This window comes from Anastrepha ludens, chromosome 4 (genome assembly GCF_028408465.1).
Source record: "Anastrepha ludens isolate Willacy chromosome 4, idAnaLude1.1, whole genome shotgun sequence".
NCBI lineage: Eukaryota > Metazoa > Arthropoda > Insecta > Diptera > Tephritidae > Anastrepha > Anastrepha ludens.
In genome coordinates this window covers 63,417,935-63,430,953 of record NC_071500.1, presented here as the reverse complement: position 1 = coordinate 63,430,953, position 13,019 = coordinate 63,417,935, and the positions used below count along the sequence as shown (strand labels likewise).

Below are 13,019 nucleotides of genomic sequence, written 5' to 3'. Positions count from 1 at the left end.
ATTTAATCGCCTAAGGGGCTGACGGCTCATCAAATATTATTATTATGACTTTATTAAATATACATGTAAACATTTAAAGTTGTAAAGTAATATATTAGTATCAGCTAAAAATTTAATCTAAAACATTTTCAAATTCTCCCAAAATAGACACTTAACACAATATCGGCGGAAAAGAACTCAACGATAGTTTTCCCATTACCCATCGATTTAATCACTTATTTCCTAAAGACAACCGAAGCGACGGCGCAGCAGCAGCAAAATGCCGTTGTGCCAGCGGTGGCAGGCGTGAGCACGGAACATTCACCGCAGCAATCGACATCACCGCAAGCGGGAATACAAACATCATCTATGTAAAAAAACAAAAACATAACGTAGATAACCGTATGCAAGGAACATAATTTGCAAACGATTTTATGATAAATCAAAAGCGGAAAAATATTTGCATATAAGAAAATAATTGAATGGGCGCGACACATTGTTCAAGTTTAGCTGGAAAAATGTGGCTTCGGGTACAAATGACGTTTGCTGTATAATAGACATATAGATTTTCGATTTTGAACAGAGTGGATGAAAGGAGCTCGAAACAGTGAGCACAAAAAGTATGCGTCGTCGATCAAGTGAATTAAATAAAAAGTCTAGACTTTCAAATAGTCAATAGACGTGTCCTAGTCAACCTACTTATAAATGTTAGTTACTTAAAACTCCATGAGCACAATCACAGTTAGATTAAAGCCGAAAATTAGCTTCAATTAATTTACTTGAATTTAACTATGAAGTTGCTGGTTACTTATTGTCGTCGTCCCGGTAGTAATTGACAGACAAATAAGAACAATATTGGCATACGTCTCACATAATGCAGGGCGGCAAAACACTCGCATAGCCACTCGTACATAGTAGGTGTATTAGTATTTGTACGTTAATTCTCAATATATGTATGCACAAAAATATATAACAGCCTTAAACCTAACCTGGCTCCCTCACTTTGTGTTGCTGTCAAACCAGCGTTAAATTACTAGCATGAGCCGACTTGTTACTTTAAAGAATAGTATTAGTAGCACAATAACAAAAAAACCGCGTTCAAACAGTTGATTCGTAGTGTTGAAGGAAATCTGACGCGTCTTGCAAAGGGTACTAGTGATAAGATTCTTATCACGAACCAAGATTTTGAAAAATCCCAAGCCTAAGATCCAAAAGTTGTAAAAAATTAAGCGACGAATACTTTTTGTGCACACTTCACACATGCCCACACACATCTAGCGTGTATATTTATAACATACTGAATAAGGATATTATGGTATAAGTAGTTTTAGGGATTTGAAATAATGTTGCTGAATGGCGTTAAGTTTGCTCGATTAGCGTAAATTCAAACAAATTGCAATTTTCCAAATATTGATTGCAAAAATTTATTACAGTTATTAGCTGTCTCAAATATATTAGATATATTCATTATTGCAAAACATTAATAAGCCACGAAAAATATATATAATACTTAGTACTTTTATTGGATTAAACAAAAATTGTGCAATACATAATTATTTGATGATTTCACGAGATTTACAAGCACGCAATGGATTTATCAAAAACTTAGCTACGCAAATACTTAAGTAGTTATATATTTATCAACTACCACGGCATTTAAAAGTATAATGACTTGTTTTACAATTTAACTAGTTAAAAAATTGATGAGAGGTAGTTTAATATATTTGTGTGTATGTATATGTGCATCTAATATTAAGCCTCGGTCTGCGTATAAGTGCTTTGAAAAATAGCGTAATTGGGAGTATAAGTGATACTTAACAAATACATATATTATACAATACATTTGTATAGATATATGTAAGTTCAACAAATACATGTGCATACACATATACGCAGATACATATGTATAAGTGCACAAAAGTCGCATGTCCCTTTGCATTGTGACTTCGATAATTTCCTCACAAAAAAAAACACTGAAAAATTAGGAACAAAATGATGCTACAAAGAGGGGCAAACTTAATCAGCCAATTTGGTTTTTTCATATCTGTTTCATTAAATAAAAACAAAATATTTTGCGTGGTGGAAACCTTTATTTAGAAGCAGGTCTAAATGTATTTTGTTTGTATATTGAAGTTCGCAAGTGTCAAATGTGATTGGCATTCAATGCCATTTGCAAGAAATATAAATCTCCCGATATCGTGACAGACTGTGTACTCTCCCCCGCTTCTGAAGAGGACACCACTTTTTATGCGTCTGTCCCGCCTTCGCTTGAGATCTTTGGCACTGATGTGTTAAGAAGCGACCACCTTGGCTCCGTAGCACCACAAGATCTAATCAGATTCTTCGGAGGACGGGTAGATTTAAAGAAAATTAAAAGGAAATCCGAATACAGTTTTTTAAAATTAATCACCCTATCACGCAATAAAAATGCCCATCAATTAAAATATTTTTTTTTTGAAATAATTAATTTATACTGGTGAAGACTTCTGACGCTGATTAGATTTTGTTAACTCTACTGATCTACACCCCCATTATTATATACACCAGAATGGTTCATAGAGCCAACAAAGGATTATATACGGGCGTATTCTTTGAATCCTTCCCTTAACGCACTGTTTCATTTTCTTGTTGCAAATACCCCTCAATGAGGGGAAGAACGCAGAACCAAGGACACTAAGTCCCGTTCTGAAAGACGCTGTGTGATAAAGCAGGTAGTTAGAAGTATCTTTACATTACCTTCATTACAAGCCACGGTGTACAGAATAAGTAGGTGGCGCCTTTCGAAACCCGCTACTTTATTTTTCGAGATTTTGACAAACGATTACTTCAGGGCTGGAAATTGGGAATAAGCTATCTTGTATTATATCATTCTTGGTTACAAGCTGCGGATATTTCACGTTTCCCCTGGGGAGCACTTTACGTAAAGAAATTGTGGTGGGGGAAGTGAAAAGTTTGGTAGTTTCTTCGTTGCAAAAGTGATTCCTGCAAAATTGCATTCAACAAGGTCTGCGTTTTCAATATATTGACATATCTGGCTCCGCTCTCAGGTAGCCGAGATAGTCCCTTGACCGACAACAGTTTAAGACAGTTAAAGTTATCAGGAAAAAATTTCATACGCACGTGTAAAGGTTAATGTTGCATACTCTTTTTTCACTTTCTCATCAAATTCATTTTTTAAAGGTCTTTAAAGTTTTAAAGAACTAAAGTTTTAATGAATTATAATCATTTATTAAAAGTTAGAATTGAAGCCTCCAAAAACTATTTCTTTCACAATGACTTTAATTTCCTTAGATGACTCCCCGGTAGCACTTATCTCCTTTTCAAGCGTTCTCTTCCATGTGCACCTAGGCCGACCTTGCTCCTTCCATTGCAGTGCCTGCAGACTTTAGTTGGGCCCGTTCGGAAGGTGTCCCCGATCTATTTCTAAGTTTTATCTTAGAATGCATAGGTGGTTTATTGCCCTGATCCCAAAGATCTGCGTTGGAGATTATTCTGGGCCACCAGATACGCAGAATCGTAGAATCAGCCATGGGCACTTATTGATGAAAACTTGTACTTTGTTGGGGAGCAAGTCTGCCATTAACCATGTTTCGCAGCCATAGAGAAAAACCGATTTAACGTTGGATTTAAAGTTGCGCATATTAATTATAGTGGAAATCGTAGAGGAAATCCAGACTTTATTAAGTTGCGCAAACGCACCGAAGGCTTTTGCTATTCTAGACTGAATGGCATCTGCTGCACCGCCGTCTGTAGAGATAATGCGTCCCCAGTAAGTGAAGTTGCCGACATTTTTAGTACTGGTATTTGTTGCGTTAAAACTGCTGACACGATCCCCTAAATTCACTCTTAATGATTTCGTTTTTCCGAATTTAATATTTTTAATTTTTAAAGATTTGCATCTATAGTCAGACATTTTGAGATTCAAAAAATTGTTTTAAATAATATGCTTTTAAATAATATGCTCGTTCAAACTATGATATCCTTATAAATATCACAAGAAAGCGAATATATTCAGCTGCTAAAAAAACATTTTTCTTACATTCGCCTGGGCAAATCTAGATTTTTATAGTAACCATTGCGTATATTTTATTTCAGAGGAGGAAAGTGGAACCATTTTTTTACGTTTTTATAAAACTTATCTGTGAGTGAAGAAGTAGTAGGGTTAGCGAGATTGGCTCAGTTTTCATATCTTTATTTAGCCACCTGCCTAAAATCTTACACTATTCCAGTCGCATATGCAAATCTTGGAGCTTGTCGAGTTTTTATTAACTGTTATGTAGCAAATTCTACTCTTACCGCTCTAAGTGTGTATTTAAAAATCACGCATAAATCAAAAAACTATTGAACGCTGCATAGGTAAAAGGAATTTAAAATAAGATTAGAAATGCGTACATAGGTATATACACACGTTTGATTGCTTGTTAACTGAGTAGACAGTACATAAGTAGCGAAAGAAAATCGAAATAGGTACGTAGGTTCATAAACGAACGATCTCAATCGATATTCAAATTTGAAACAATTCATTTAACTTTACTTACAAAAACTAAAATGTACACGACTTAACTTACATATACATAAATTTAAGTAAATATGTAATTAGTACAATTTATTCGCCATGCTGTACTGAGCAGCAGACAATTTTTACTTTCAATTGTAATATCTCTAGAATCAAATAATTTGTGATAAGGTCGCTTGGGCGGGCGTGTTTCAATGATTGAGTGCCAAAAAAAGGAGTTGAAGTATGAAATGTTACAAAAGTCAGTAATTACAAATTACTCTAACGATTTGCATTAATACATTAGACAATTATTAGTTAGAATGTTTACAAACTTGCTTGTGTGCAAAGGGTTATTATGTATGGAACATAAATTACACTATGCGCGACAATTCGATGGTGAGTACAAGTGGTCGCTATCAAAGTATGCTCTTTAGAGTGGTGTGGTGCAAATGAGTACGCTGAGGTCTGTGGAGTTCGCGGGGGAGTTAAATGGCAGCTCGCTAAATGATACCCTAAAGAACTTTCGATACATAGGTAGTCATAAAACATTTCGCCCGTTTGCTGAAAGAACGTCATAACATAAAAAATCAAAATGTCAAGAAAAACGGCGTCAAGTTTTCAAATCACTTAAAAAGCTACCATAAGTAAAATGAAAGGCACATTTTCAACTAATGAGACACTGTCAATAGATATTGCCAGGTATAGTTACCATTACACTTAAATAAACTTATATTAACTTTTTTTTACAAGGAATATTTAAATAATTTTTTTACTGGCATAAGAAAAGAGTACGCAGCATAACTCATTGCGGGGTGTTAACGCACCTTCCTTTTTGAGAAACCTAGTTGGTGTTGTGACTTAATAAAACACTTGCGAAAATGTGTATGAAATGATATTTGTAACACCATAGCTGCGTATAAATTCGGGTCGCTCCGGTACGGTGGACACGACTGTCAGGAGAACATATCACCTTGATCAAAAAGTTCCCAGAATATATGTCGAAAATTTGAAAAACAAGTTTATTCCTTAAAAGTGGTGTTATCGTCTTGAAAGTACTTCCCATCAACTGCAACGCACTTATTCCTGTGTTTGATCCAGCTCTCCAAACATTTTGGATACTCTACTTTCGGTATAGCCTTCAGCGTCGTCTTCAATTTTTCCATTATTTCTTTTCGGCTGTTAAAACGCGTTCCCCGTAGTGGAAAAAAAATCGCAGGGAGCCATATCAGGTGAATTCGATGGCTGTTGGATGGTATTCGTTTCATTCTTGTTAAAAAAATGAAGAGATAATCATGGCACTGAGCGACGGTGCGTTACAATGGTGCAAAAGCCACGAGTTATTTTTCCACAAATCCCTTCTGCTTTTGCGAATTGCTTCAGTTATGTATGAGACGTTTTCGCCCAAATAATAGTTCTTATTAACTGTCTGACCTTCTAGCGAAAATTTTTGGTGCATAATACCGTTATAATTCATTCTCCTTCTTTTTTGACTGACGACGGGGATTCCTTGGTCATGGTTCATTCGGAGTTCTCCTCTCACTCGCCTGATGTCTGGATTGCGCGTCGTATTCATAAATCCACGCCTCGACTTCGGTATGATGTGTTTGATGGATGTTGGGTTGGATCCAGCTTGGAAAGCTTTATCCACGCAGTTCGTTTTTTGCATGAAATTCATGTCCTTTGAGACCAACTTTGCGGCAACACGGCGGAAGGCCAAATCATTAACTACAAGGTTCTGAACGGATCCATAAGCAATGTCCAATGTGCCAACTCACTTTTGATTAATTTGCGGTTATTAATAAACTTTTCTTTCAATTTATTAATGCTTTCATGAGTTTTCGATGTCGGCGGCCTACCACTAAGCAGACCGGTCATCATCCTCGATGGACTCACGATCTCTTCTCACTCGAAAACGGCTATTTTCATTAGAATATCATTACCGTCACAGTTTCTTAACATTTCTAAGATTTTCACACCATTCAACCCCTTTTTAACGCAAAATTTAATACAAACCCATTGTTGTCAAATGTATTTTTAAAACTGCAAAAATTCGAAAACTCACGACGGCGTAACTTTTACAAATGTCATCAAATTTTGATAGGAATGTTAATCAAAAATGTGGCAATCTAACAAGAACAAGAAAAAAACAGAATTCAAAGCAGCGGCTTAGAGCATCACCTGGCGGTTGTTCCGGAAACTTTTTGATGAAGGTAGTATTTACGTGATGCGTTATATTTGTGATCAATCACATCAGCAACTCGTTATAGCCAAGCCAAAAAAATAAATAACGCAAACTAGCACTAATACTAATGTATACAAGTACGCTCAAAGACATTATTTTCTACTTTTACGTTTTCAATAGCATCGTTGTTAAATTGATTTAGTAATTTGAAGTTTCCGAAAGTTGAGAGCAACCATCCACAGTCTTGCTGCTTAAAGTACTCTTGGGAACTAAAAAGTTGGTTTGTTGACGTACAAGCTGCTATTTATTGCCATTTAGAAAACCATTTCGTTTAGTTCAAATTGCAAAAGAAACTGGTAGGCAGCATAAATTCTTTAGAGAGTTGCACTCATTTAATGCGAACACTACGCGCCGCCGCAGCTTTACACGAACACAGTTCTATAGAGACGCTTTTTACAAGAACATCCCTCCACTCTGCATCACTTCACATCCCATCTCGACAAATTGCTAATGTCGCTCAATGTAATTGTGAGAAAAGCCTAGATTACTTCAAATTTGTATGTGAATAAACGAATATGAAATGAGTAAATAGATATTTATCTAGTTTATAGATCGCTGTTAACGGTACTAAAATAAATTAGTATTAAAATTTTTAAAGTCACCTACAATTCATTAAAAATGGTATGGGCACGATTTTTGGCATTTTCATATAGTAACTTTTTATTCAACACACACTTATGGCAATACTGCGTACATATGTAGTGAAAGGACACATGCTAGCAATTTGTTAAGTAACAGTATAAATTAATAAATTAAGTATTACAATAAATACATCTTTCTTAAATACTTTTAAACAAACGAAAAATATATAGTAAATAAACTTTCTTTATTGACATACCGACTACAGATAGTATAATAATCTAGGAACACACACGCAGACACACAGTCAGTAGAGTCAAAACGGGAAATCGTATGCAATAATTACATATATTGTACAATATATAAGAGTATGTAAAATTCATAAAAAATATTGAAAACTCTATTTAACAAGTACTTGTAATCAAAGCCAGGGAGCAGCAATGTGTATTATGTAGCTGGAAACTTTGACAAATAAACAGAAGAGCAAGCGAATAAGAATGTATGATATTGTATGTGAATTGTATTGAACTAACAAAAGCTACACTGACAGAGCATAGAACCTCTCAAACAGTGAAAGGGCAACACATGTATCTACTAAAACTTGCGAGCGACATTTACAATGCCAAAAACTAATTTGCTCCAATTAAACTCATCTGTGAACCAATTGACTTTTAGCATAGTGAGCGTTTAGCACAGGAGTGACACATTCGCTGTTTAAGATGTTCTGTGGGCAACCGACCTTAGCACGCAACTCGAATAACAGTCTCATATTCGTGTGGAAAAGAAACGCATTACTATTAATTACTGCATACTTCTAGGCATTACCTATACATGTGCAGTCAGTATTGTAAAAGTGTGAAGTCATTTGTAGATCGAAATCATTAATAATGAACTATTAGAATTTACCCTTGAACAAGAGTAGCATTTTATGTGATGTGTAGTTTTTGAATTCTGTAATGCCTCAATGGTAGGAATGACAAATAAAATTTACTAATCGGTTAATGTACCAAATAGTAAATTGTAAGATAAAAAAATAATTGCTCTTAATTGTAAAAATGGTAAGAGCAACATCGGCTGCCTCGTCTGCAGGGACTCAGCCGCAGAATTCTGCCCGCTCGTTTCACATACTCGTTCCATCAGCCGTTCTTCAGACGGCAAAGAAGTAAAATAGGCTTTGGTTCCGCTGATTTTTTTTTTGTTTTTTTTGTTGTATATCACCAACACAATCTCAGTTTTTTCGTAAGCAAATAGGTGCATAACCCTTCTTACGTCAGTGAATTAGTTGATTCCCTCAAAATCGCTGAGATCCGAGTAACAGTCCGATTTTGAATACAGCTCTGCATTCTTTTTATTACTTAGCTGTAAGTCCCTCCATTTGTGGAACATCATCAAGACGCCTACTTGTTACGCAAACCAAACATTTCTCCTCTATCGACTGAAATCTTCTTCCACGAAGTGATAACTTCAACTTTGAAAACAAAAAGAAGTCGCACGGGGCCATATCAGGTGAATACAGTGCTTGCTTGGAATTTACTTGGTGTTTGTCAAATAATCTAGCACAATTTGGGCTTGGTGCGCATTATCATCATGCAAAATCCAAGTTGTTTGCCCACATTTCCGGCCGTTTGCGACGTACAGCATCTCTCAAACGCTTCAAAACGGATAAATAATATTCTTTATTGACTGTGTGGTCCGATGGAAGGTACTTATGGTGCACTACGCCTTGGCAATCGAATAAAACAGTAAACATCACCTTCACTTTTGAGGGGCTTTGGGGCGATTTTTTCGGTTTCGGCTCGTCTTCAAAGCGCCACTCAGACGATTGTTGTTTGGTTTCCAAATTCATAGACCCATGTCTCGAGGGCAGTAATTATCCGTTCAATGAAGGGTGGATCACTTTGGGCTTCAGAAATCATCTCCTCAGCAACTGACTTTCGATGGTGTTTTTGCACCAAATTCAGGTCCTTCGGAACGAGCCTGGCTGTGACGCATGTCTTATACACAAAACATCAACCACAATATGTTGTGCCGTTCCATAAGAAATGTCAAGTTCAATAGGCATCAGTCTTAAGCTTCACGTTTTCATCGGTGTTCGATGTCAATGGGCATCCGAAACGAGGGAAATCTTCCACCACTATCCGACAACGTGTAAAGTCTTTATAACTTTCGTATGCTCTTGTTCTTGATAGAGCACATTCGTCAAATGCTTTTTGTAACATTTTCAGTGCATCGGAACATGAAATTTCGTTCGCAACACAAAATTTCAAATAAACTCTTTGTTCAACAAATTTATCCATGGTAAAATGCGACAAATTGAAAAAAGTTGACTGATGTAAACAAACGCCAGGCAGACACTAATGATCTGATGGCGCTAAAAAGTGACAGATGTGTGTCTTACAGTCCTACCAACATAAGAAAAAAATATGGATCGGATCTGTCATGCGCGGTTCGTTTAAATTAAACATTATCGGTGCTTTTTGATGATAGGGTGCATTAAGGCGCTTCTTATTTGACTTAATTTTTTGTTTTCAATTTTTGTTTTCTGCCATACTTTTATTTTATTCGAACACATAAAAAAACGTTAAGCAATATTTTAGTGCATACCTCCAAAACGAGCCGTTTCAGGCTTTAACACCTTCTTCAGACGTTGAAAAACGTTGACCTCACATTTTATTTTTGTTGTTTGCGAACAAAAAGAATTTCTTGGGTGCTAAATCAGGACTGTAAGGCAAATTACCTAATAATTCGATCTTTTGAGTGCTGAAAAGCTATCTTGTGTGAGCCGATACGTGAGAGCTCGCATTGTCTTGGTGAAGGATAATTCATCTTCGGCGGTTGGCTGGTTTTCCCCAATTCTCCGAAAACTTCTGGCAAAGAAAAGTGTCCATAATGGTGCGGCTAGGACATGAAGACATTTTCTGAAAAAAAAATTAGCGATTTACTTTGTTGTTATTAATTTCGTATTGGAACGCCTATACTGTCGATTGCTGTTTTGTTTCAATCTCGTATAACGGTATAATGTTTGAGAGCGGAACCTACTCTCGAACGGTGAAAATTAAGAATTTTTGCAGATTTTTTGGCAGACAAAAATAATTATTGTACATTTTTCGGAGCTTCATCAACTTGATAATAGAATACTAGCTGGTCCTCGCGACTTCGTTTGCACTTTAAATAAATATCTAAAATCGATAGTGGTTGTCGTCTATTGTAACCGTGAAACGTAGATGCCCATATATATACATAGGTATATATATATCTATATATATAATTCGCGCGTATACCCTTTCTGGGTGTTTGGCCGAGCTCCTCCTCCTATTTGTGGTGTGCGTCTTGATGTTGTTCCATAAAATGGAGGGACCTACAGTTTCAAGTCGACTCCGAACGGCAAATATTTTTTATGAGGAGGTTTATCATGGCAGAAATACACTCGAAGGTATGGCATTGCCTACCGACGGGCGACCGCTATCAGAAAAAACTTTTTCTTAATTTTGGTGTTTCACCGAGACTCGAACCTACGTTCTCTCTGTGAATTCCGAATGGTTGTCATGCACCAACCTATTTGACTACGGAGGCCACCCATACTTTAAGCTTTTATAACAAGTATTCCAATGATTTTTATATTGAAAAATAAGTGGCAGCGCTATTCAAATAAAAACATTTTTAATTAAAACGAGCTCAATTATGGTAATTTACTATTTTCGCCTTAAGGTTAGGTGGTAACACCCTGCTTAATTATATAATATAATTAAAAAATATATAAAAAAATTATATAATAATTTTACTTAAAATTCAGTTCATTCTTTTAAACATAAATCCTCTATTGTAATTTGCGCGATTCCCACCTCCAAATTTTTAATTTACTATTTTCGTCTTAAGAACTCGGTGGCAACGCCATGCACAAATAACTGTACTGAAAATTTTGTTCATTCTGTACAATATTTTTTGTTTGATACCCAATCAAATTATGTTATTAATTTAAAACTTCGTTTAAAATAAGATGGCAACGCTATTTAAAAATATTATTGGATTCAAATTAAATTTACATTTTTATTGATATATGTGTATATCTAGTTTCCCAATTAATATATGTTTGCTTAATTTACAAAAAAAAATCACAACTGACATTTGTGATAAATTGCTCCTTTGTAATTAATAAGATTAAGGTGGCAACCCTATAAAAAAATTTGCTTTTAGAATACATTTTTCTTAAATATAATTTATTTGATACCCATGCATTTATACTCATGTCTATTTCGAATAATGTTCTTTCGAAAAAAATGTGCAACATTTCAATGAATGTTGTCATATATTATATGTAGAGACTTATGTCCAAAAAAAGTTTTTTATAAGCAAAACAGGGTAATGGAAGAATGCAGTAGAGACAGTATAATACTAATAATGCAGGAGGCATCGCTATGAGAGCACCTAAAAAACATTTATAATTTTTGCAAATTAATTGCAAAATATCATTTGTATGAATCTACAAATACAAAATAAATTTAAAAAAATTGCAAACATAGTAATAATAAAAATTTTAAGTTAAAAAATTCTTTTTTAAACTGAAAATTCAAAACGAAAAACTATAAAGAATGCCAATTTTTCCCCAATTCGTTCTAATGGTTTTTAAGTGAGGCGGCACGCCATTTTGATTGAATAATTTTACGGCACTCTCAACAGGGCTTTCACTAACAACCTTTTGTATGCTATATATGGCTGTTAAATGTTATATTCTGCCAAACAAATGTGACTGTCATTCGTGCTACATATTAGGGCTGCAGCTTTTGTTATATCATTACAAAAATGGGTCTAACTCTATTAAAAAGAAAAAATTGTATTTATAAAATTCTTCTATCAAATATATGAAATCAAATTAAATATGTAATTAGCAAAGTACTCGAATTACTCAGCACATTAATTTCAACTACGAATTTAAATACCTTTGTACTTACTTACATATACTATGTAGTTTTCACAACCGTAAATCAAATGTCAACTATTACCCTAAATAAAATAACTAGCTATATACATATTCATAAAACACATATTAAAACGAGAAACTTATCTCACTCACATACGAAGACTTGAAACAGCGAGCAAAGTATTAAAATACCTTAGCATATACATATTTATGTACTTTCACAAATCTCAACGAAATCTGTGTGTATAATACATGAAAGTCTGTCGACAAATCAAAACTTTTCTGAAACCAAACTGAAACCAAAATCACACTAGGGTGAGTCTATACGCTAGAGTCATGGGTTGGTTAAATCATCAATAGTTAGTTGTTGCTTTCAAAGTTATAAACGAAAAATTTCAAGTGAAGTTTTATCTTTCGATGACGAATAACCAAATCAACAAGGTTTTCTGTTTGTTTTACAATAACAAAACACATACTTACATATGCCACACATGACTATGTATCACACGGGTGTGACCATCTACGAGTACATACATAAAAACTCGCCCTTTCAAGCTATATGAGGAATTTTACTTTATAATAAATAGACACAAAAACAAAAAAGAACTTTCCCACACCAGCCATATTTGGCATAATAATAATTACTATACAGAAATAAATAAATACGTAACAACTGAATTGCGACAAGTTTTCGCATTGTTCATTACATAATACCAAACAAAATTCCATTCAATACTTTTACTTACACACAAATCACAATAAAATGTAGTATGCAGAAAATGAGAGACCTTTTTCGAAGTTTT

General features: G+C 34.8%; 1 protein-coding gene across 1 annotated transcript in view; it reads left to right on the top strand.

Moving 5' to 3' along the window:
* The window catches only part of LOC128859585 (band 7 protein AGAP004871), a 111,072-nt gene extending 98,363 nt beyond the window's left edge, over positions 1-12,709 (top strand). The window contains exon 8 of the mRNA XM_054096520.1: positions 148-12,709. Coding sequence (XP_053952495.1) covers positions 148-354 — 207 coding nt within the window. The 3' untranslated portion in view covers positions 355-12,709. The remainder of the gene's footprint in view (positions 1-147) is intronic.
* The last annotated feature ends 310 nt before the right edge of the window (positions 12,710-13,019 follow it).